This window comes from Rattus rattus, chromosome 9 (genome assembly GCF_011064425.1).
Source record: "Rattus rattus isolate New Zealand chromosome 9, Rrattus_CSIRO_v1, whole genome shotgun sequence".
NCBI classification, from domain to species: Eukaryota; Metazoa; Chordata; class Mammalia; order Rodentia; family Muridae; genus Rattus; species Rattus rattus.
The window spans coordinates 86,664,765-86,690,242 of NC_046162.1; the positions used below are offsets into that span (position 1 = coordinate 86,664,765).

At 43.6% G+C, this 25,478-nt stretch overlaps 1 protein-coding gene across 1 annotated transcript in view; it reads right to left on the reverse strand.

The window, feature by feature from the left end:
• The window catches only part of Synrg (synergin gamma), a 78,591-nt gene that overhangs the window by 28,586 nt on the left and 24,527 nt on the right, over positions 1-25,478 (reverse strand). Inside the window, exons 7-14 of the mRNA XM_032913932.1 lie at positions 24,519-24,752; positions 23,560-23,637; positions 21,329-21,525; positions 20,118-20,366; positions 16,630-16,763; positions 9,077-9,189; positions 8,783-8,845; positions 2,063-2,995 (exon numbers count right to left, since the gene is read on the reverse strand). Coding sequence (XP_032769823.1) covers positions 2,063-2,995; positions 8,783-8,845; positions 9,077-9,189; positions 16,630-16,763; positions 20,118-20,366; positions 21,329-21,525; positions 23,560-23,637; positions 24,519-24,752 — 2,001 coding nt within the window. The remainder of the gene's footprint in view (positions 1-2,062; positions 2,996-8,782; positions 8,846-9,076; positions 9,190-16,629; positions 16,764-20,117; positions 20,367-21,328; positions 21,526-23,559; positions 23,638-24,518; positions 24,753-25,478) is intronic.

The following is a 25,478-nucleotide window of genomic DNA, read 5'->3' on the forward strand; positions in this document are numbered from 1 at the left end:
TAATGATATGCAGAAAGAACCAGGTAATGTTATTAGTATATCCATCTACCTTCATACAAAGAATTAACAGCACGGGTTAGAGACAGTGTCCCCTTCAGAGTTGAGTTAGGGTTTCCAAACAGGGTTACGGTCTATAGATGGGAATCATCCAAGTTTTTTCTTCTTCCTTATCTCCATCAGCCCAGCCCACTTCTTATTTCCCCAGGATGTCTTTTTGACCCTCATACTAGGAGAGCAATAGCTCTCACGGTGAGCGAAACGGTAAAATAAAGTCAGGGTGCACGAGGCCATGCCTGCGGCTCACCCTCTCCTGTATGCTACTCAGGCGGCCATCTTGCTCAGCCACATGACTGTCAGCCATCAACCCATCTTAACAACCGCTCTGAAGAAAAGGATACTGCTCCTTCCCCACTGGAGGTTTACAGAACAACAGAAGGAAACAATCTGCATTTAAGGTCTCCTCCCTTTGAAGAGAGCTGTCTTGAACATGACAGGTTCCATTCTGGGAATGTTCCAAACGTACAGAGAGAACACGAGCAAGCACAGATTATTAACAGGTCCATTGGCATGAACTCAGTCAGAAGCCAACCTCCCCTTCCCAAATAAAAGGTGGGAAAAGACACCCCAAACCCGGATTAACTCATTTCACAAAGATAGGTGGTTTGGCACTGTGAAAGAATATAGATTCATTTTCAGAAAAATAGCCTCTAATTAATAACTTCAGAGTCCAAAAGGCTAGTATACATGTTGTGAAATTGTTTTTAAATAAAAATCAAATGTTTAAAAAACAATGCCCCTTTGTAACCAAGTGTTGTGGCTCATGCAGCTCGTATTAAAAATAACAAGGCATCCTATCAAACAAACAACACTGAAGGGAAAAATATGAAGAAAAAAAGGAGAAACTACCAGTGAAGGGCATCAGGAGCTAAGCCAGCCTGCTGCACCAGGAAAGCCCTCTGCGAGCAGCAGGCAGAACGCAGATCATTGCTAACTGCTTCCCATTCAAACCCAGCAAAAGAAACCACCAACATTTCAGTAACAAAGGGCACCCATTTGCCAGTTTGAAATCTGCGGACTCTACAGCACTTCACAATGTCTGCTGAGCCTGTAAACTTACAGTGTCTTACCTGTCCCTCTCAGGTAAAGAAACCAACCCTGCATGTGCACACTACATTTTCTATAATAATACAGTAATACTGAGATAGTTCTCATTATTAAAGGCCACAAAATAGGTTTATCTTTCTATATTCATATCAAAAAACAAAACTAAATAGAAACTAGGACACTTGGGAATCTAGTTCTTGCAATAGGAAGTTGGACCAGAGAATAAACTGCTACATGTAAAGCCACACAGGGTTTAAAGAGGGCTCCCTAGAAAGAGGTTCCCACACATCTTATCAGAAGTTAGTAGCTACCCTAGCCTAGCATCTACAGGGTTATACAATTTAATACTCGCATTAACACTGCAAAACAGTAACACTGGAAACAGGTCTGCTCCCTCCCTGCCAGGCCCTGACCCACGGAGCATCCCTAAGTGACCTTGTCCCTCTTCTCAGGGAAGCTGGCAAACTGCATTACAAGTGGGGCAGTTCGTTCACTCTCTGGGCCTGGTCAGAGTCCGTTTCTATAAACCAAATAAATACTGTCTTAGCAACCCTAATATACCAAAGAGGAGACAAAAGGAGAGGGTGGGCACTGCCGATCCCTCTCACAGGAATGAAGAAACACTGTGGACACTGCCAGAGTCTTTATAAAACTTCTGGCTATATGCGGTTCACTGAGCAGTGGGTACGTATGGGCCTCTGACACCAAGTATTGGCATCAAAATAAAAATATTTTGGCTATCTAATCTGAGCTTCAGAGCAGTCAGAGTTCCCATGGATTAAGGTTTCCATAACATCATGGTTAACACTGCTTCAAGCAGACAGACAACTGCAGGCTAGCTCTTCCTAGAGATCTGAGGAGGTAATGGACAGAGCCTTGGTCTGTCAATCAGACAATACCCAGAATCATCTCTGATATCTATATGACCATCACCAGAGCAATCTCACCAATTCCTCACCTGCGGCAGGAGGATGTTGGCCACTAACTGTTGGTAAATCCAAAGAGCTATCAGACATGACATGCTTAAGATCTCCTCCCACATCAGCCAATTTCATGTCAAACTGAACAGAAAGCGCATCTTCAGAGTCCTCCTTGCCAACACTGCTGCCACCGATGGAGGGGAGGTCTAAAGACTTCACCGAGGCGGAGTCTTCTTTGGCATGTCTGAAAGCCACTGCTTTCTCTCCCAGGGATTTGTCTGAGCTCGTGGATGAGAATTTACTGGAGTGGAAGTCAGCAAAGTCACCGTCACTCTTTGTGGAAGGAGTGTTCTCTTTGAACTCCTCGATGACCAGTCCAGCTCCCTCTAGGGAAAGCTGTTTGAAGACGTCGTACTTGGATGACAAAACAGGTGGGTTGTGTGCACCCTCCACAGTGCTGGTGGACAAGGGGCCGGGGCTCCCTTCTTCTCTGAGGGCTTCATACTTGTCATCTGCTTTTGGCTCAGAGGGGATGGAGCTGTTACCGAAGGCCATGAAATCTGCAAAGTCGTCCTGCTCCCCAACAGATGCAGGGTTCGAATATTCCCCAAAGAGGTTGAACTCTCCAAAATCATCTGCCAAACTGGACGCTTTAGTGGATGCCAGTGATGCTGGGGCTGCTGCAGAACCCGCCGGCTGCGGTCTTGAGGAAACTGACTTTGAAGTGCTAAATGCAGCTGAAAAGGGCACTGGTTTCTCCCCACTGCAGTCCACTGAGGAGAACATATCTAGGTCTGCTAAGTTCAGAGGGGTTTTCACCTGTGTCTGTGTCTGCTGTGCAGCTCCTGAGGCAAAGGCCGATGGAAAAGAGTCTTTTGTTGGTGGCTCTAGGGGTGACACACTATCAGCAGTCTTGAAGTCAGTGAAGCCGTCATCGGTTCCTGTGGATCTGAACTCCGCAAAGCTCTCTCCTGGAAGAGAGAAGTGCAGTGCAGTGAGGACGCAGGGCAGAAGAGCACATTGCACATGGCGCATTGAATTGGGGTGCAATTTTGTACGCCTACCCTTGGCTTCATAGTGACCATAGCCCACACTTATCAGACCACTTGTTTCTCCATAAAAGCCAGTGCTGAGGAGACAGGCAAGCACTTCACAAGATCTTCCTCTGGCCAGAACCGAACCAAAAGCTGGAGGCTCCAGAGAGGCACACTGACAGCAGCCCATTAAAGAGGAAACATCATATAGTTTTAAATAAGATCAAAGATATCGATGAAGTATTGAGAAGAATCCTGCATCTGGTATTCAGAGTGTACAACTCTGGACAACTAAGCACTGTAAAAATATGTAGAAGCTGTCTGCTGTGGTACACACCTTCCCAGGACTTGAGAAGCTGAGGCAGAAGGATCACAAGTTGAGGCCAACTTGGGCTATGTAAAAACACCAGGTCTCAGACATACCAATCAACTAACCAGCCAACCACTGAACTAACCACCAATAACAATAAATAAAGCAACCCCATTACCAGATGCTAACAGTGTAGCTCAGTGGCAGAGCCATGCATGATACAGCCATGGCCTAGGTTCAGGGCTAAGCACACACAGGAACACAAAGTATTAGACAGGATTCAATGTAGTCTTGCTCAAGTACTATGCTGACATTAATTTCACTGTATTTTTGTAACAATCTTTGAAAAAATAACTACTTATTTGAAAAGCAAGTTAAGTGTCCACATGGAGGTCAGAGGAGCTCTGGGAGTTGACTCTCTCTCTTTTCCTTTGTTTTAAATCTGAGATCTGAGGACTGAATTCAGGCCATTGAGTTCCTGCAACAAGCATTTTTATCCCATAGGCCATTTTTTCCCCAGCCCCTGAGAACTTGGTCTTTAAACTTTGGAACCATGATTCCTTATACAATTTCTATTCTTCACTAATTTCTAATCTTATCATCACAATTACATTGTCAGAATGCAGATAACCTCAGTTTTCTTACAGTGTCTGAAGGCCTACAGTGAAACCCACTAGGATAAGCCATTTAATGAAAGTCAGCAATGTACCAAACATGAGTACTGATATACCATTCAACATCACTTAATATCTAAAAACATGATTGCCAATTCTAGAGATTAAAAAAATAAAAACCTGAATTTTTTTTTCTATTCCATCTCTACTTTTTTTGTTTTTGTTTTTGTTTTTGTTTTTGTTTTGTTTTGCGATTTTTTGAGACAGGGTTTCTCCGTGTAGCCATAGCTATCCTGGAACTCACTCTGTAGACCAGACTGGCCTTGAACTCAGAACTCAGAAATCCAGCTGCCTCTGCCTCCCAAGTGCTGGGATTAAAGGTATGCCCCACCATCTCATGGCTTTTTTTTTTAATTTCTCCAAAGAGACAGTTTTGTAGTTCTGGTTGGCCTAGAATTCACTAGATATACCACGTTGGCCTTGAACTTGTAGCAATCTCCTGCCTCGACCTCCTGAGTATTATAGGCATGTACTCACTACCACGTCTAGCTTCTCATCCATTTTTTAAAACATTGTGTTTCCTAAATAATGAAACATAGATGCACATGAACCATAAAATATACTTAAAGCCAAACCCTAAAACCAGTTTCTAAAATTACCATCAAGGAAGAGATGGGCTTTAAACCTACCAGACTTCATGCATGATCTGTAATTTACCAAAGAGAAAAGCACTGGAAACAATGTAATTTTGCTTTTTAATTTGATACTGAATTTATTTAATAGCAAAAGTCATCAACACAAATCCTCTCATGGTATTGAGAAAAATGAGAAAGAGGAGTAGCCTTCAAGTTTCTTAAAATTTTTGTATTCAAAACGTAGCATAAGTCAATTTCACAAACTGACAGGAAATACCAATGTGAAAACTACCCTAGGATTTTACCGATGCATCGATGACATTTTTGCTATTTCTACAAATAAAAAGATAATTAGTAGTAAACTTTTTTTTGGTCAGTTTTGGTTTTTTTGAGGCAAGGTCTTACATGGTAGCCCAGGCTGACCTTGAATTCATGGTAATTCTCCTACCTCAGCCTCATAAGCACTATAATTAGAGGCAAGGGCTACTAATTTTGATGGATTGCTTTGAAATATCTGTGAAATTGACAGGTTTTGATTTTTAAACACAAATCACACAGCAAACTAAACTTACTGGTGGTGAATTGTAAATTTTTCCATCAGAACTGTAAACTGGGTGAAAGGTTTGAGGGAAATGAGAGAGGAAAGGGTTCACAACTCAACGGCAAAGAGAATGGCGTCAGCAGGGAAACTAGCGGGAGTGAGCGCTGCCCCACGGGAAGCTTGTTAGTCAGCTGTGGGTTCTTCAAGTTCCTCCTTTGACTTTTGTAACTCTTTAGCCCCTGAGAAAATTTTAAGGGAGTATTTAGCTAAGGCTCCAATAAGAAGTGTCCTTTCCTTATACAGAACACTGTTCAGAACTTACATACAGCTCTGGCTTAACCTGTGAGGAGACATTAAACTGCCGCCCAGCACACTGCAGGACACTCACCTCTGAAGTGGCCCTGCAGAGGCTCCACGTCACAGCACACTCCCATCCCCCTAAGTTTTGGCTCAGATTTGTTTTGTAGCCAAGAATGACCTTGTATTCCTCGTCCTCCTGTCTCCACTTTCCAAGTGCTGGAGGAAAGGTCTGTACCACAAATGGCCCACCTCAAGCAAAGTTTTCAAAAAAGAATAAAACAGTTTCTTCTAAATTGAACAAAGTTAGTAACTCAGAGGGCTTTAAACCAAGTGGTTTGGAGAGAAACAAGGGCAAGCAAATAAAAAAGACAATGACCCAGACCTGGGCTCAGGATGAGGAAGCAGGCTATGGGGCTGCTGACACTTTGGACACGGCCACCTTTCCCTGTTGTCTCTAATGAAACGGCCCAGCAGTTAAGAGCACCGACTGTTCTTTCAGGCAACCTGGGTTCAGTTCCCAGCACTCACATGGGTGTTCACAACTGCCTGTAAGTCCAGTTCCTAGAGATTCGGTGCCCTCTTCTGGCCTCTGCGGGCACCAGGCTTGAATGTGGTAGGCACATATACCTTCAGGCAAACCCACTTATACACATAAAATTTTAAATGTTTATGTCATGATCATTGACACCATATTGCACAAAGAATCCTGACATTAAACCAGGCTCTATCTGAAACTTACCTAAGATGATATGAGGTCAAGATTCCTCTGAAGTTCACATTTGAGTGTCTAGTGTCTAACATAAGTATGGAGGGAAAAATAGCTTTTACATCCTAAGGACTTGGATGAAACACAAGGAAATAATGCTGGAACCTAAGATCTATGAGAGACTGAATTCAAAGAGGCGATGGCCCTTCCTGAGGACAAATGCTTGTGCAATGGAATGTCTATGACATCCCCTTCACTCACAGATAGTATTTCCCACCCAAGCAAACATATAGAAGTCAGCTTTGATCACTTAGTGCACGAGGCAGAATGTGGCTGTGTTCTCAGGAGGCATCCTCATTAGAGCAGACACATCCTACAATATGCAGAGTTAGGGTTTAGGCTACAAACTATGAATTACTCAAACTACATGCTACATGTAACTACACATACTAACTTCTATCTCACACAGACACACACATAGATACACACAGACACACAGACATACACACATACACACACACACAGATACACAAACACACACACACAGATACACACAGACACACAGACATACACACAGACACACACAGATATACACAGATACACACATAGACACACACACACAGATACACACAGACACACACAGACACACACACAGACACACACACAGACACACACAGACACACACAGATACACACAGAGACACACATAGACACAGACACACACAGAGACACACACACACACACAGACACACACAGACACACACAGACACACACAGACACACACAGATACACACAGATACACACAGACACACACAGATACACACACACACAGACACACACACAGATACACACAGACACACACAGACACACACACACACACACACACATATACACACAGACACACACAGATACACACAGAGACACACATAGACACACAGACACACACAGATACACACAGACACACACAGATACACACACAGATACACACAGACACACACAGATACACACAGAGACACACATAGACACACAGAGACACACATAGACACACAGACACACACAGATACACACAGAGACACACATAGACACACAGACACACACAGATACACACAGACACACACAGACACACACAGATACACACACATAGATATACACACACACACAGATACACACACAGACATACACAGATGCACACACACAAAGATACACACAGATACATAGATATACACACAGACAGACACAGATACACAGACACACACAGACACACACAGATATACACACACATAGACACACAGACACAGACACACACAGACACACACAGATACACACAGACACACACAGATATACAGAGACACACATAGACACACAGACACAGACACACACAGATACACACAGACACACACAGATACACACACACACAGACACACACACAGACACACACAGAAACACACAGACACACACAGATACACACACACAGACACAGACACACAGACACACATAGACACACAGACACACAATACAGACACACACATACACACACACACACACACACACACACAGACACACACAGAGCCAATTTTGAAAATCCTGAACAATGGTGACTTGAATCAAACCCAGCACAGTACAGGAACTGATCTCTCCTTCTTCCTGAATAGGTGAACTAATGTCTGACTCGTTCGTTCGTTCATTCATTCATTCATTCATTCAATTAACGGATTGATTTATCAGTGCTGGGGATGAAACCTAGGAGCCTGCCCACGATTCTAAGTATTCACTCTACACTGAGCCACACATCTCCCCTCTGAAGCTTTGGAATGCCACTTGGTAAAATGCTAATTAGGCCAAGTCTCTCTTGTCTCCATGTTTTCATTTTATACAAACACGATGTTTCCGTTTTCTTAATGATCTTCAGTTCTTGAAGAATAATAAGTGTTTCCTAGTGACTGACAGTTCTCACTAGGTTGGCCTGGAACTAGCTGTAACCCAGAACCTTGTGGAAACCATTCTGCCCATGCCGCAATGGCAGGTGGGTGCTATAATATCAGGGTTGCCAGTTTCTAAAAGCAACATATATAGAGGGGCTGGAGAGATGGCTCAGTGGTTAAAAGAACTGACTGTTCTTCCAGAGGTCCTGAGTTCAAGTCCCAGCAACCACATAGTGGCTTACAACTATCTATAATGGGATTTGGTGCCCTCTTTTGGTGTGTCTGAAGACAGCTACAGTGTACTCATAAACATTATAAAAAAAGCATTATTAAAACAAACAAAATATATATCCAATTAAAAAACAAATGTTTATGGATGTCACTAAAAACAAAAAATTCTTTTTTTAAAGATTTATTTATTATATATAAGTACACTGTAGGTGTCTTCAGACACACCAGAAGAGGGCATCAGATCCCATTATAGATGGTTGAGGGCCACCAAGTGGTTGCTGAGATTGGAACTCAGAACCTCTGGAAGAGCAGTCAGTGCTCTTAACTGGTGAGCCATCTCTCCAGCCCACAAAAAAAAATTCTTAAAGGGTCGAGGGAGGTAGCTCCGTGGTAAAATGCTCATTTAATGTGTACGAGGCACTGTTTCCCCTAACTTGGCATTGGGAGAAAAGGAATGCAAACTTACCTAAAGGCTTACTGTCTGCTGTTGGCTCGAGTTCCCTGAAAGCACTGTATTTATCACCGGACTCTGTGACAGAGAGAGAGAGAGAGAGAGAGTGAGGAGAGAGAGAGAGAGAGAGAGTCATTACAGTGAGGAACCCAGAGGTCACAGGCAGAGAAGCACGTTCACCAGGCTGCACAAACATATTTAACATGTGCAGTGGCATCTGACACATTCAATAAAAAATGAATTTAAAGATTTATACAACTTAATTAAAAGTTATGGCCACAGATTTATCAACTGACAAACTGCCTTTACCTCCAAATGAAGCAGGGTTTTCAGAGGGCTTCTCAGCAGAAATCCCTTTAAACACTGCATATTTGTCTGTGGAGGCTTTAGTTCCAGGAAGTGGGATCAAGAGTGAGGGAGCACTGCAAGGAAGGGGAGACCTGTGTTAATGCTCAGACCGCTGAACCCTCCCTCACCACCACCACATGGGGCTTAGAAGGAAGCTAGACATCTTGATTCGATGCCCTTCCTGTCTTTTTTCCCTCCCTCCCTCCCTCCCTCCCTCCTCTCTCCTCCCTCCTTCTCTCCCTCCTCCCTCCCTCCCTCCCTTTCTTCCTAAAAATTTTACTTATGTATGTCAGACATAGTGGCTCATACCTTTAATTCTAGCACTCAGGAGGCAGAGGCAGGTGGACCTCTGTGAGTTCAAGGCCAGTCTGGTCTAGTGAGTACCAAGACACCAGAGAGATATAATAAGACCCAGTCTCAAACAAAGACAGACAGACAAACAGACAGACAAACTGTGCATGTCTGTGGTTATGCCACATGTATTTAGGTATACCCAGAGGCCAGAAGAGGGCACTGGATTCCTGGGAGCTGGAGTTATGTTATGAACTGGGGCCTGGGAATGGAACTTGTCCTGGTGTTAGCTGTATTCTTTCTGTGGGGCAGACAGACTGCCTGGAAATATCACAGACGGAAATATAGAGCAAGTTAAAGAAAACAACAAACTCCAAAATGCTTTACTGAAGCAGGCTGGCATTTGGGGGATGGGAGGAAGCATCTTATAAGACCCCACTTCTCCTGTTTTCTTATACTTTCCCCCAGATGCTTGTGGCTGGGCAGGCCTTCCTTTCTCCTCATCAGGCTATGTTCTCTTCTTACCTTTCCTCACTATGGAAGAATAACAAGTGCTCTTAAATGTAACCATTGAGTCTTCTCCCTAGTCTTTCCTACCAGTAAACAAAACAAGACAGCTGGTGACAGCAGTCAGTGGATAAAGGTTCTATGCTAGGATCTACATGGCGGAAGGAGAGAACTGACCCAAGGTGCTTCTCTGACCTTCACATGCATCCCATGGCACACAAGCACCTGCCTCCACCTCACGAAAACAATGTAATGGTTTTTAAAGAGACAGTGTGTCGTCCTTCATGTAGCTGAGGAAGACACTGAATTTCTGACCCTCCCGCCTCTACCTCCTGAATGCTGGGGCTACAGTGTATGCTGAGAATTGAACAAGGGTTTCCTGTATAATAGAGCATGAAGACTGCCAACCAGGCTGCGTCCACAGCCCTATGGCTCTTGCTCAAAAGTTAAAAACTATATACAAATTCTAAAAACGACTAAAAACAACGTCCTTTCTCTTGAGTATAAACATTAACTCTCAGTAACATTTTTTTTTTTTTGACTGAGGAGGGGTGACATGTACACTGATGGTCTGATCACTGGGTTAAATCATAAAGGCACTGAAAATAGATCATTAAAGAACAACTTCCTGGGGGCTGGAGAGATAGCTCTGCAGCTCAGAGCACTGACTGCTCTTCTAAAGGTCCTGAGTTCAATTCCCAGGAACCACATGGTGGCTCACAACCACCTGTAACTGGAGCTGTGCCCTTTTCTGGTGTGTCTGAAGACAGCTGCAGTGTACATAAAGTAGATAAATAAATCTTTTAAAAAACCCTCCTGAAGTTTTAATTTAGCAGTGAGATTCCAAAAACGTGTTATCTAATATTTAAAGATAAATTACAACCACCAAATGTAAGACTTCTTTAAAATGGGCTCAGGCTGTAGAAATGAGACAGTTAAGATAAAAGACTATTTGTAAAATGTTCTTCAAGCCAAGATGTGCGTTCTGCTTTGGATCACTGTGTGGAAGAGTGGACATCCGATAAGAGAATGCATACTTTATACAGGATCACACCCGTGGTCCCAGAGAGCTGTCTTTGTAGCACAACAACAATCGCTTCAAAGTTAGATGGAGATAGTTTTATCTGTGGACATTTTTGTCTGGATGGAAGAACAGTGTAATGAGTAGCTTCTGCGTAGGCAATTCTTGGAAGACTTGAGCATACTGTAGAAGCTTTCCTTTTTTCCTCTTATCAGAGCCAGGCAGTTCCCGAAGAACAACCTTTACATATGAATGGCTGCATTTCACCACCAGCCAGTGCCATTCAGTACCACAGCACCAGATAGAAAAACGGATTTCTATTGAGGTCTCTGCCCTGCAGCAAACCCTTTCCACAGTCATTTAAATCTTCTTATCAGTGGCCCACAACCAAGGTAGAGTCCAGGTTGTCCCACCCGAATGGTAATTGGGTCCACTGTGTTTCAAGACTTAAAGCAGGCATCGAATATTAAAATCTCACATCATTGCCACACAGCTGCTGCTATCTGATTTTGACAAATGTAATAACTTATCATCTATACATGCAGGCGGATGCTTTTATAGTTCCATAAATAATTAAACTATAGCTCATTGACCAGAATGTTACATAGGAATACAGGTAATTGGTGTTTAAGGACAAAAAGCCCAGGAAACTGGATGGCCTGCCTGCTTTTTGTAACCCTCCAATTTTAGCTATGGTCTTTTAAAAGCTCAGCAGCAAAATCTTTCTGCTAAATGTAACATTTAATTGAATGTAATTAATTTTAAAATTATATTCACAGAATTGGACAAAGAGAAACTCTGCAGGGTAATGAAACGGTTGATGGAAGCTAAGAGAATTCAGTTCCCGTCCAGAAAGTTGACACACACCAATTAAACACACACCACAAATCAGGGCTTCATTGCAGCCCTTCTCAGGAGCTATTATTTTTTAAAAGAAGGCTGTAATCACCATCAGAGTGTTTATGCCAGTTATGTAGAGCAGTCATTATCTGCTTTATACATGAAAACAGTCATTTCTGCTCTTTAAGTTCTCAAGTGAGAGGGACACACTGTTTTGAAATGTAAGAATCTGCATTTTATTGAAAGGCAAAACTGGGAACCTGGTCATCAAAGAACACATTTGTTTTCTCCAGAGAATCTACAGCCACATAGCTGTGGCAGGTGTTAAAAATAAGAAACCGCCTTTCCGAATGAAGAGTCTGGACAAGGCAAACCCTTACGCTAGATCCAGGGGATGTGCCCAAAGAGCACAGACAGAAGTGCACCTGGTCTTTACTCTGTGCTGACAGGAATCTCCACCCCAGTGAGGGCTCTGACCTCACTGTCTTACCTGATTGGCTGGTTTGTACAGAGTTGGTGCCAGCAAAGGGAAGGAAGGGGAGGTCACTGCTCCAGGCCTTCACATTCCTGGAGCAGAGCAGTGGCCTTTTTTTTTTTTGGGATGGGGGAGAGGGTGGGATTAAAACATTTACATTAAAGTCTAGAAGGGGTGTGTGTGTGTGTGTGTGTGTGTGTGTGTGTGTGTGTGTGTGTGTGTGTGTCTGTGTGTGTGTGTGTCTGTCTGTCTCTGTGTGTATATTAGAATCCTTGTCCCAAACACATTTTATAGTACATGACAGAAAAGACTATTTGGTATTTCTTATACAGATAGGTTTTTTTTCCCCCCACTCTGATAAATATTGAGGTTTATAAAGAAATTCTACAATGTGGTGGTGGTACAGTGTTTAATCCCAGTACTTGGGAGGCAGAGGCAGGCAGATCTATCTCTATGAGTCTGAGGCCACCCTGCTCTATATAGCTTTAGGATGGCCCGAGGTATGTAATATGGAGACCCTGTTTAGACAAACAAACCATAGAAAACAAAACCAAAGAAATGCTCAGTTCTCAGCAAACAAACAAACAAACGAACAGCCCCATGGCCCTGGTGCTACAGCCCTGTGTCAGAGCCCCATCTGTGTGACGAGCTCTCCCAGTCGCCTGCACCTGAGTACTCTCTGAGCACACAACTGGACGTTGGTACTTTCATGCCTGGAATGTTTTCTCTTCCCATGTGTCAAAAAATACAGCATTCCATAGTGTCACTCAAGACCCTCTGGGCTCACAGCGGGGAAAGTCCTTCCTGAAGCCATTTCTTATTCTGAGGATGCTTTACAGATGTGACCACAGATCACAAGGCTTCCCATGACAGGGGCTGCTCTAACTGCTATGGTTTTCTCACCAACCAACAGTAATCCTTGTCAGCCATGGCCACACCACTGTGTAAGGCTTCTCCATTCAGGTTAAACACAGCAATTACAGAAAGTAATCTGCCTCTCAGAACGAAAGCAACTTCCTATTCTAGATTCTTGCCCCTCCCACTCTGCCAGTAATGGTGGCTGCAGGGGTGGTTATGGATCTCTTAACATTCTTTTCCACACTGCTCACCCATTTCCTCACAGGCCTCAAAAGGGAAATTTCAGTCATCTTATCCCTCTCCTTTCCTCCTAAATAAGGCCTGTGCTGTGGTAGGCATTTGGTCCCTTGTCTGTCTTTCCTTCTCCAACCCAGTCTACTCCTAAACCTTTATTTGTTTCTGTCACTTTTTCTGACAAATAATGCCAGTTTTCTGCCTGAAGACATTGACCAAGGTGCATTCTCTAGGCTTAGTTATCATGACTCTGCAGTCTGCTTTTAAAATAAATTCATAATACGGACTATAGATAACCACAGTCCAAATAACTCACATGCAGATGTGTGAGCCTCTCTAGTATGATGTGTGTGGTAATTGTACATAACCCACTCGCCTCCCCACCCCATACACCTGAAACCAATCACCTGCGTTAGCTACAGTAACTAACACCGAAAAGGCTTGTTTAGATATAAAGACACCAATCTTTGGGCATGTTCAGTAGATACACACGTTTTTTCTGAATATTTTCCAATTTAGCTGAGTCTGAGGATTCAACAGACACACAATTCAGACCAAGTCACGAGAGCTCTAAGGGATAACGTAAGCACCAGGGTAAACTGAGCGTCTATGGAACAGCAACTGTGAACTTCGGTCTGTATTTCTAGTGCTTCGCCTCAGCAGCTGCCATACCGTAGCTGCTAAGAACACACGTGCTGAAGGCCTCTGTGAGCATGAGCACAGCCTTTTAGACAGGAGGAACATATTTTCATTCAAGGGAAACATGGAGGCAGTGAAATGAGAGCTGTGTGCAATGAAGACGATGTGCAGCAAACGCTGACAGCAGCCAGCATCGTGGTCCTTAGCACTTGGGGGAGAGGCAAGAGGAGAGCTGTAGTTCAAGGCTAGCCTGGTTTACCAGCAAGTTCCAGGCACACCAGGACTTTATAACAAAAACCCCTTCTCAAACAAATCAAACACGAGCAGGAGACATTACTCATGTACTAAGAGCACTTCCCAATTTTCCAGAGGACCCAACTCCAGTTGCCAGCTCCCAGGTCAGACAGCTTACAACTGCCTGTGACCTGATGCCCTTTTCTACCTCATTGAGCACCTGCATGCATGTGATACACGTTCACACATAGAGACAGACAGATAGAGACAGGCACGCGCACACACCACCCCCCCACTTTAGAAAACAAACAAAACAGCCAACCAATATGATAAACAAAGAAAAGCCTAAAATTAAAAAATAAAAATCTGTCAAAAGTCCACACATCTCAGGTCTGGCTACCATTTTAAAACTTTTACCTACAAATTTTAACTCTATCAACTAAAACACCTTTCCCCCTACTCACTTGAGAGACTGTTAATAGTCCACAGATTATCATCCAACAGTTATGTATGAGCTAAGCAACACTGGGGTGAAACCGGAGAAATACAGACCATTCATCACAATTAGGATATAATTAGTAGTAGAAAAGGGGGGACGGTAACTCACTTCACATGCATGGGCTGCTGGAGGAGTTAGAAAAACCCCGATATTTAGCTGATTTTTTTGAAATAACTTTTGAATTAGCTCTAGAGAGACCAACCAGGAATGGTGAGAAGCAAAGGTCTCTGGAGGGCTGGACTGTGGACTACATGAAAATGGTGGGTGGAGTGAGAGCATGACGCACAAGGCTTCTACAGCAGGCAGAGCCGACCAGAGGCAGGACACATGCCTTCTGCTTGGTGACTGGGTGTGGTGATTTCATGGACCAACCAAGGAAGATTAGTAATGGTGATGTAACACATATTTGCTCTCAGTAGGAAATTAACCTAATTCTGTGCAGTAACTCTGACATGTCTTGCCTGACTGATGTGGATAGGATGTGTACGTTTTGTCTGAAGAGGTCTGGGTGGACATGTGATGCAGTGTTTTGTCCTGGATGTGTGATGGATGTGCTGGCATTTCAGTACTAGACACTGTATGAGCTTATACATGTTTGGCATACGTTTCTGCTGCCTCACACTGTAACCCAGATGGACTCCTTAACTCATGGCTTATCTCCAGCCTCGGCTTGCTAAGTGTAAGGATTACAGGTGTGTGCCACCATGTCTAGCTGTGTAGAATATATTCTTTATATTCTTATCCTCAGAATAATCTCTGTTTCTGGCCTGAAAAATCCTCTCCCCTGCCTATCTTTAGTATAGTGTGATGTGGGAGCTTCGGCTGGGTAAAGTGGAAGCAATGGAACCAACTACACAAACAGAACACAAGAGAAACACAGTATGTGTTCTGTCTGACAGAAACAACTTTCAAAATAAACCAAACACATCCCTATTGTGTACTCAGTCTGCTCTTCCAATCTGTGGAGGAAGGATCCAAACAGAGAGAAGGGGGTAGGCGGGGAGGGTGAGGTGCGGATGATGGCTAGCTGAGCCAATGACTTCTCAACCTCTAGGGTGTGACACCTTTGTGTGTGTGTGTGGGGGGGGCGTTGTTAAATGATTCTTTCTCAGGGATCAGAAAACACGGACCTTTACATTATGATTCATAACCGTAGCAAAATTAGCCATGAAGTAGCAACAGAAATAACTTTATGGCTTGGGGTCAGCACAGCATGAGGAACTGTATTAAAGGGTGGCAGTGTTAGGAAGGGTGAGAAGCACTGCTCTAGAGAAAAACCTAAGTGAAATAAATGTGGATCTGTGCGCAAACAGACAGACATCTGGAGGTCAGAAGCCACTGGGAAAAAAGACACATGAATAATTAAAATCCAGGGCCCCGAATTACAACTTTCTGGAAAATCAGGAGTATGTCATACTATTGTAAAATACAAAATCACAAGTTCCTGCTTCAACCTTTTTTCAACAGCTGAGGACTAGATCTAATAAAAGAACAGGAAGCCATTGTGGTTCAGGCTGTCACAAGTCAGGTTTGTTGTTTTTCCTTTGTCTCTCTTTTTAGAGAGGGTTTCTTGTGGAGCCCTGGCTGTCCTGAAACTCACTATGTAGAGTAGGCTGGCCTAGAACTCACAGAGATCCATTCGGATCTGCCTCCCTCGAAGGGGTGCCCACCACACCCAGCCCCACAAAGCAGGCTAGAGACAAACACGACAAGCAGGCGTGCACTGGGAGGAAGGGGAGGAGCCACAGAGCACAGACGCAGCGGGTAACGGTCTGAATGCTGAGGACAGTCCAGGGGACAGGAGAGGACTAGGTGCCTAACTGCTCACTGGACAGGACACTTGTTTTCAGGCTTCTACCGTGGATGCCTTTCCCTAAAGATAAGATGTAATTCAAATATGTCCAACTCTGTCCTACCTGTTTCCATGCTGGGAATTACTGGTTTTTGAGGACACAGGCACCTCCTGGAAGTCAGTGAAAGAATCATCGATGGATCCTGACTTCGAAGCATCTTGAAAATCCTGGAAGTCATCCTCTTCTGTCTTTCCCACCTAGATGTACAAAGTGTTAAGAGTCAGGCTACTACCACTTCGGCAAAACACTGTGACCAAAGCAACTTGGGGAGGGAAGGGTTTATTTGGCTTCCAAATCACTGAAGAAAGTCAGGACAGGAGCTCAAGCAGGACAGGAACCTGGAGGCAGGAGCTGATGCAGAGGCCATGGAGGAGTGCAGTTTACTGGCTTGCTCCTCATGGCTTGCTCAGCCTGCTTTCTTACGGAACCTGGGACCACCAGCCCAGGGATGGCACCACCCACCCCATAACCAGATCTTATGGAGGGATTTTCTCAATTGAACTTCCCTCATTCAGGTAACTCTAGCTTGTGTCAAGTTGACATAAAACTGGCCAGCATAACTAACACACAAACACGTCATTGTTAAGTCATAACCTTTCCTTTCTTGTTCTTCCCCAAGAAAAAAAAACCCCACAGTCTTTTAAAAATCCAGTCTTTTAAAAACAGCCATTTCTTTAAAAATCCAAAGCCTCTTAACTGTAGGCTCCTGTAAAAAAAAAAAAAAAAAAAAAACTTTCTTATTGAGGTTCATACAGCCACAATCTGAACCACACAAAACCAAACTTCCGCAATGTAAATAACTCAGTGCCCAATTATCTGGGACTCCCTCCGTGGGGCGTGGTTCCCTTCCCTGGTGCAGCTCGGCAGGTCACACAGCTTGCTCCACACCTCTGCTGCCGCTGTTCTTGGTGGTCATCCCACAGTACTGGTATCTGCAGTCCCTAGCTGCACTGGCCTGCACTTTCACCAACAGCTCCTCCTGGGCTCTCTTCAGGGACTCCAGCCCTGCCACACAGTGCCAGGCCTCAGCTGTTTTCCACAAACCTTTCCCACCTTCAAAACCAGCACCACCTGGGTGACTTGTATATTACAGAATTCAGATGTCAGCACAAGGTACAACTTTAGCCATGCCTGGAACACAGCTTCTGTGTGCTAACTCTCTGGAATCACTTCCCAGAAGACTTCGCCTCAATGATGCTGGTCTCCTCAACCACAGCTCATTCTTCAGCCCCAGCTGACCTGTAGCCATTGTTCTAGCGAAGCACGGTTTTACTCTAGTGGTTCTGGTCTCTTGCTAATCACAGCTGATTCTTCAGCCCCAGCCGACCAGAACCATAAACTACTCACATAAAAGGCCCAGTAGAGTCTTTGCTTCCCTCTGAAACTTCACACGCCAGGCCTCCGTCGTCTGCACTACGCTCATCATTCTCATCTCCCAAGCTTCTGCACCATCGTTCATTTAGCTCTCAACACTCAATGGCTTTTCTGGCCCAAAGTTTCCACGTCCTTCTACAATCCTCCCCCAAAACAACATGATGAGGTCGGTCACCGCAATGCTCCACTGTACTCCAGTACCTACTTGTCTTAGGCTTACTAGTGCTATGATGAAACACTGGACTAAGTCACTTGGAGAGGGTTTATTGGGCCTACACTTCCACATCTGTTTATCACAGAAGGAAGACAGGACAAGAACTCAAGTTTAGGGCAGGAATGTGGAGGCAGGGGCTGATGCAGAGGCCACAGAGAAGTGCTGCTTACTGGCTTGCTCAGCCTGCTTTCTTATAGAACCCAGGACCACCAGCCCAGGGACAGCACCACCCACAATCACTAATTTAAAATATGCCCTACAGCTGGATCTTAAGGAAGCATCTTCTCGATTGAGGCCTTTCAGGCAACTCCACCCCGTCAAAGGATATTTACACAGGGAAAACGAGATTGCCAAAGTAAATAACTCCTCTCCACACATCAACCTCAGAGACTATCATTCAATTGCTCAATTTAATTCCAACTGCCTAATTTCATAATCACGTGTGTGTTAGTGTATGCACACAGGGTCTGGTGCGTATCAGACACATCCTAGTGCGCTACCACTGAGCACATACAGCTCCAGGCAAGAACGCAGCTGAGATACAACAACAGAGATGCTTGAGGCAAGAACCTGTCTCAGATTTTAAAGTGTTCTCTGGCACAAATGTAATGAAAGGACTGGCTTGAATAGCTAACCTAACATTTTTAAAGTATCTGGACTCTATTTGTCTGGTTGCTGACAGCAGTGTATGTGAACAGTCATGGCATGAGCCCCCCATAACCAGTCCTACAGACACACGAAGCTTGTGAACAGTCATGACATTCATAACCAGTCGTACACACACATGGAGCGAACACTGGCTTCCAGGTCACCACTCAGAGCAGCAGACTGCTCATGGACCATTTGCTTTATGGAACAAGCTCATGTTGCACTGCCCTGCACTTTAGGAATGTGACTGTGTGACAGGCTCATCCTGCCATGCCATGAATGGAGAGCCACGCAGTCCACTTTATGATCACTTCCACCGCACGGAGAAGCTGCCATCACTGAATCTTTTCTTTGTGGTGGGCAGTAACAAGCAGTGTTACTGCTGACTTCCTAACCCTGCTAACTCAGCTGCCATCTCTGAGGTCACGTTTTCAAATAATTGTGCCAATGAACCTACAGGATTAGTCATTTTTTCTTAAATGACATCATATATCTGTACATTAAAAATATTGGTTTGCTAATCTGAGAAGTGAATTTTTTTTTTTTTTCGGAGCTGGGGATCGAACCCAGGGCCTTGTGCTTGTTAGGCAAGCGCTCTACCACTGAGCTAAATCCCCAACCCCTGAGAAGTGAATTTTTTGAGACAGGATATACCATGTAGCCCTGGCCGGCTTGGAACTCTCTGTGTAAACCAGGCTGACCTCAAACTCGGAGATCTGCCTCTGACTTCCACCTGCTGAAATCAAGGTATGGACTACCTACCGTGTCTGGTCTTAAATCTGTGTGTGTGCATGTAAGTGTGTGGTATATATGTGTGTGTGTGTGTGCATGTATGTGTGTGGTACATACATGTGTGTGTGCATGTATGTGTGTGGTACATACATGTGTGTGTGCATGTAAGTGTGTAGTATATACATGTGCGTGTTCATGTAAGTGTGTGGTATATGCATGTTTGTGTGTGTGTGTGTGTGTGTGTGTGTGTAAAAGGACAGAGATTGACACCACGTGTCTTCCTCAACTGCTTAGTTCTTAACAAATATTTTGTGTATTTAAAGAACAATTGAAAACAAAAACAAACACTTTTATATTACATTAATACTTAAAAATTATCTTATTTTTTGAAGAGGTGGGGTTACATGTAGATCTTGAGTAGAGTATCCTGGGTGAGAGCTCACAGATGTGTCACACCTGTCTCCACATTGTTGAATTTCCATAGCAAGTGCCTGCTATAATCCAGCAGACTGAACCTCTGAAGGAAAGCTGCCCACATGCACTTTCTGGAATGATCCGGCACACACGAAGCTTCTCCACTTACCTGGTTTGAGGGGTAGGCTGGCATGAAGCCACTGGAAGTTGGCGCTGCAGCTCCACCCACTGGTCCAACAAGGTTAAGGCCCATGATGGGCTGTCCAAGGCTGAGGGGTATGGAGCCTGCCGGGCCAGAGGTCATCGCTGCTGGCTGGCTCACTGGGGTAGGCAGGGTCATAGGAAAGCCGCTTAAGGTAGGAATGGGAGCCGCAGGGAACTGGTTCAAGGTATCAGGGCTCATGGCAGGAACACCTCTCTACAGGGAACACCAGGAAAATGGAAACATTTTAAGCCAGCTGCAGACCATATTCAAAATCTGTGCGAGAGAGATCTACAGGAAGCTCTTCTGTTGTCTCTCTTTCTTTGTCTGCTAGCAGGAGAACAGTAAAGAGGACAATGCGGCAGGATCCACTAGTGTTCTAACTATTAAAAATGTAATTATGCAAGGCCATCCTTTCATGTAGCAAATGTGGGCCTATTTTATCCATCCACTCTCTCCTCATTTAAAACACCCAACGCTAATACTTAGACATGGTCAGCACACATCAACTGTGACATTTTTTGTCTGATAAGTTTGACTAATTTGCTAAAATCAAAGAACCTAAACTAATTTCAAAATATAAGAAAACTTCTTACCAACCTAAGTATACTTTAAGGAATTCTAAGTATGGGCAAAAATTGATTTCATCCATTATTTTCACTTTCTATTGCAGTGAAGAGACACCATGCCCACAGCAACTCTTTTTCTTTTCCTTTAAGATTTACTTATGTTGGGGTTGGGGATTTAGCTCAGTGGTAGAGCGCTTGCCTAGCAAACACAAGGTCTGGGTTCGGTCCCCAGCTCCAAGGGAAAAAAAAAAAAGATTTACTTATGTCTACAGAGCTCCGCCTGCATGTATGCCTGAAGGCCAGAAGAGGACCTGCACACGGTTGTGAGCCACCACATGGTTGCTGGGAACTAAACTCAGGACCTCTGGAAGAGCAGTCAGTGCTCTTAACCACTGAGCCATCTCTCCAGCCCCTTATTTTCACTTTCAAACAAAGGGATAACTTGCTAGGATGTGCATTATATAGACTGTGTAGTTTTGGAAAACTGTATCACAAAGCATCTAAATTTTAATGTACAGGGAAATCTACAAGGCTAGGGTGAAAAAAGACTCACCCTCTTTCAGTCTATAGAAACAACACACTTGTTCTGACATCCGACACATAGTCTACCTGTGTTACTGCTACCATGGCGAGAACGGTGTAAAGCTCCTCCTTAGTGAGCTTGCCAGGCGTAGTTCGATTAGCTAAGGCCCATATCTGTCCAAGAGTTTCCCTGGGAAGTCCAGATGACATCAGAATGGGATAAAGTTTAGCAGTATCAATTCCGGTTGGAGTCATTGTGGTTTCTAAAATTTTCTTATAAGCATCTATTGAAAGAAAAAAAATCAAATGACAAATGCAAAAGCACTGTAGATGCTTAATTTCTGCTGCCACCACTGGTATAAAAAAATAATCTGAGGTCGAACTGCTTAAATATGCCTGGCATCTGGCTCGGTGCGGGAAGAGGTACCCGCTGCCAAGCCTGATGACCTGAGTTCAATCCCTGGAACCCTCTGACCTCCACAAACATGACTGGGAAAGGCTGCATGCATGTGTACAGAGAAAGAAGGAGAAAAGACAAACTGGCGGAAAACGGATAAAACAAAAAATATACTAAGATCTAGCTTCTGTAGGGTTTAAAGAGAAGAAAGGGAAGAGATTCAAAATGGGCAGACTGGGCCCCACATGGTTTGAGAGAATATCTAGCCTTTGAATTGTGGTTAAATTGTGTGTATTTGATTAAAATACAAAACAGACATTTACCAATTTCTCCCAGAAAGAAATTCTTCTGTAGAGATCTTGCATCAACATTTATTCAAGTGTAAAACAACTTCTGTCTGTACCCAGCTCAGCACTGACGAGCTAATGGACATAACCTCCAGTCTGCAAGGAGCTGAACAGCAAACCAAGCAGCTATGATTTACTGACCTCAGCATCTGCTGCTGAGAGAACTATTATTTCCGTGTTTATTGATCGTGGCTTAAAACACACTATCATCTTGTATCTACTGATGACTACCACGCAATACCAGACAATTTTAGTAATTTCTTCAAATCAACAATAGTAATATACATTAAAAAACAAAACCAAACAAAACCAAATACCACTTTCCAATGTAGAAAATGATGATACCCAATCTTTCATTTTATATAGTTTCATAGGACAATCAGAAAAAAGAATATTAAAAAATATAACTTTTGGGGTTGGGGATTTAGCTCAGTGGTAGAGCGCTTGCCTAGCAAGTGCAAGGCCCTGGGTTCGGTCCTCAGCTCCGAAAAAAAAAAATATATAACTTTTAAGAATGCACAAAATATTAAACATACTAGTGTGATTCTTTTTTTAAAAAAACATCTATTTGTACATATGATTACACTGTAGCTGTCTTCAGACACACCAGAAGGCGGCATTGATTCCATTATAGATGGTTGTGAGCCACCATATGGTTGCTGGGAATTGAACTCAGGACCTTTGGAAGAGCAGTCAGTGCTCTGAACCACTGAGCCATCTCTCCAGCCTAACTAGTGTGATTCTTTAACAAGATATTTTAAAAATTGTATGTTGTGTTGTGTCTGCATGTCAATCTGTGTACTACCTATGTGTCTAGTGCCCGGAGAGGCCTGAAGTGGGTAGTTATAAGTCATAATGTGGATTCTGGGACTCGAACCTTGGTCCTCTGGAAGACCAGATGTGCTCTTAACCACTGAGCCATCCCTTTAGCCCCAGTACTGTGATTCTTGATAGGTTATTAGTAGCCTTTGAAATAAGTATCTCATAATATCATCATTTAAAATACAGTAACTCTAATGGCCTGGTCTTCTTTGCCCCATGAGAAATCTTGTCACTCCCAATAAAGCAGTCTTTTTTCTTTGCCTTTCTTTTCTTTCTCTCTTTCTTTTCTTTCTCTCTTTCTTTCCTTCTTTCTTTCTTTCCTTTCTTTCTTTTCCTTTCTTTTCCTTTCTTTCTTTCTTTCTTTCTTTCTTTCTTTCTTTCTTTCTTTCTCTTCCTCCCTCCCCTCCCTCCTCTTCCTCTTCCTCTTCCTCCTCCTCCTCTTCCTCCTCCTCTTCTTCCTCCTCCTTCTTCTGAAACAAAGTCTTACTGCAGCCCTGGCTGTCCTGGAACTCAGAGAGTCACTGTGTCTGTCTACTAAGTGCTGGGATTAAAGCTGTGCATAACCACCCCAGCCCATAAAATAGTCTTAAACATGAGGTTTACTTAGTATTCTATACTCTTGTAGAAAAGAATATAAGTAACAATTCTTTTGCATATTTTATAACCACCACTGTAAATATTTAGAAATGCCCCTATAACATTTAAAGTAAAATATCCCAAAGGGAATGCTGGGCAAAGCAGCTTTACTTTACCTGGAACCAAACTCTCATTGTAAATCCAAGGAGGCATTCTGGGCTGAACAGGATCCTGAGAGGGAAACACGCCCACACCTACAAGGTAAGGATGGTTAATATACACATGGTCTGGAGAAAAGTCACCCCTTTTTACACAGAGGAACACTGGCTGGAGACACTAGAAGAAAGTCACCAATATAATGAAAGTACTTGGTTTCCCATCAAGTCTTGTTGAGTAACTAAGTACTAAAGTGTAAAGAAAGAATACAAGGCACCAAACCAGTAACCTGGGCGCAGGAGGCTTGCACACCTAGTGTGTGTGTGACAAGTTAAGAGGAGAACACAACAGGCCATGGCTCAAAATGACACTAGTAAAACATCCTCCTGGGGTTTGTCTCCAGGGTTGCCCACACCCTGATTCATCTCTGCAGTTAAAATTTGGATTCAGCTTTTGTGTTTTGGGAATGGGACAGGGCCATGCAGGTACCAAGCTCATGTTCCACTGCAGGCTGAAGACCTGTTTGTCTCCGTTGTGCTGGAGGCCCATGCCCAGAGCCTTGAATGTATGAATCTGGATCTTATAGGCAGCAATGCAAACAATTTAGTTTAGAGGGAGAAGCTACATTTTCATTGGTGACTTTTCCAGTTACAGCTGAACCTTTTAACCTTTATGGAAAACCAGAAAGTGTGAGGGGAATCAAAAGGGAGCTGTTGTAAAAACGAGAGGAAATTTTAGGTCAGAAGTGATTCTGATTAAGAAACAGGGTTACCAAAATCATTTGAACAGGAGTAATACAGTGTATTCAAAGAATCCAGAGCAAAATCTTAGGGGTTAATTGGAGAAAAGATTGCATAAATATTTAAGCAAAATTTTAATTAGCACATTCAAGCAGCATCCATTTTAAGATTAATGCTTAAGTGTTAGCGTCCGAGCGGCATTGGTTAAACAAAGTGTGCTGAATGTCCCAGAAGCTCACCACTCTCTTCCTTTGACAGGTTTTGATCTGAAGTCTTTTCTGCGACTGCAGTGGTGGGACCACTCACACATCCATCTAGAGCACCCCCGTTATGGGCCATTAAACCGGGAGAGTTCTTACTGGAACCTGGGACTACGGCTCTGTGCCCAGCTTCAGGAGAGCTTAATTTAATGTGTTCCTGCCCAGATGCACTTATATCACAAGATACTAGGAGCTTCTCTTCCAAGGAAGGGCCTAAACAAACAGCATGAAGGATTATTTGTATCTTACTGCAAATACCAATCTTTTCTTCACCCTTTCCCACACCTGTATTCTCAGGAGAAAGCCTCCCCACAGAGCATGAATTTTGTAATAATTCAATTGTTACCCATTTGTGTAGGATTTGAGAGACTTCGGAGGTTTTGGAGAGCTTAAAATAATTACCTAACTCTAGTTCTCAGAGATCCTATGCCACAGGAAGCAGACTATTATAGAGAGGAATGCTGCTGTGGGAAGGTGGCAAGCTACCAGACACAGACACCCTCCTAGCTTATGGGAGCTCCCTGTCTGGTCTGGCTACACACCTGCTGAATGGCAGGTCTTATAGACTAAGTACAGGTCTCCAAGACCCTTCCTCATACACTGTATCTTGAGATAGATTGTGCCTGCCTCATAAATTCACAGATGATAAAAACTGAAGTACAGAAATGTTTAAAGGCTTGTACAAGGCCAAAAAGTGTCACTGTAGCAGGCTGGCCTCAAACCTAAGCAGACTCTCCTGCCTCTGTCTGCCTAGTGCTGGGATTACAGACATGAACCACCATATCCATCTTATAAGGAGACCTTTGTTCCCAACTGCTCTCCTCTTTTTGAAACGGGGTCTCATGTAGCCAGGTTGGCCTTGAACTTTATAGCCAGGGATGACCCTGAACTCCTGATTCTTTTGCCTCCATGTCTTAAGGAATGCATTACAGCTGTGTG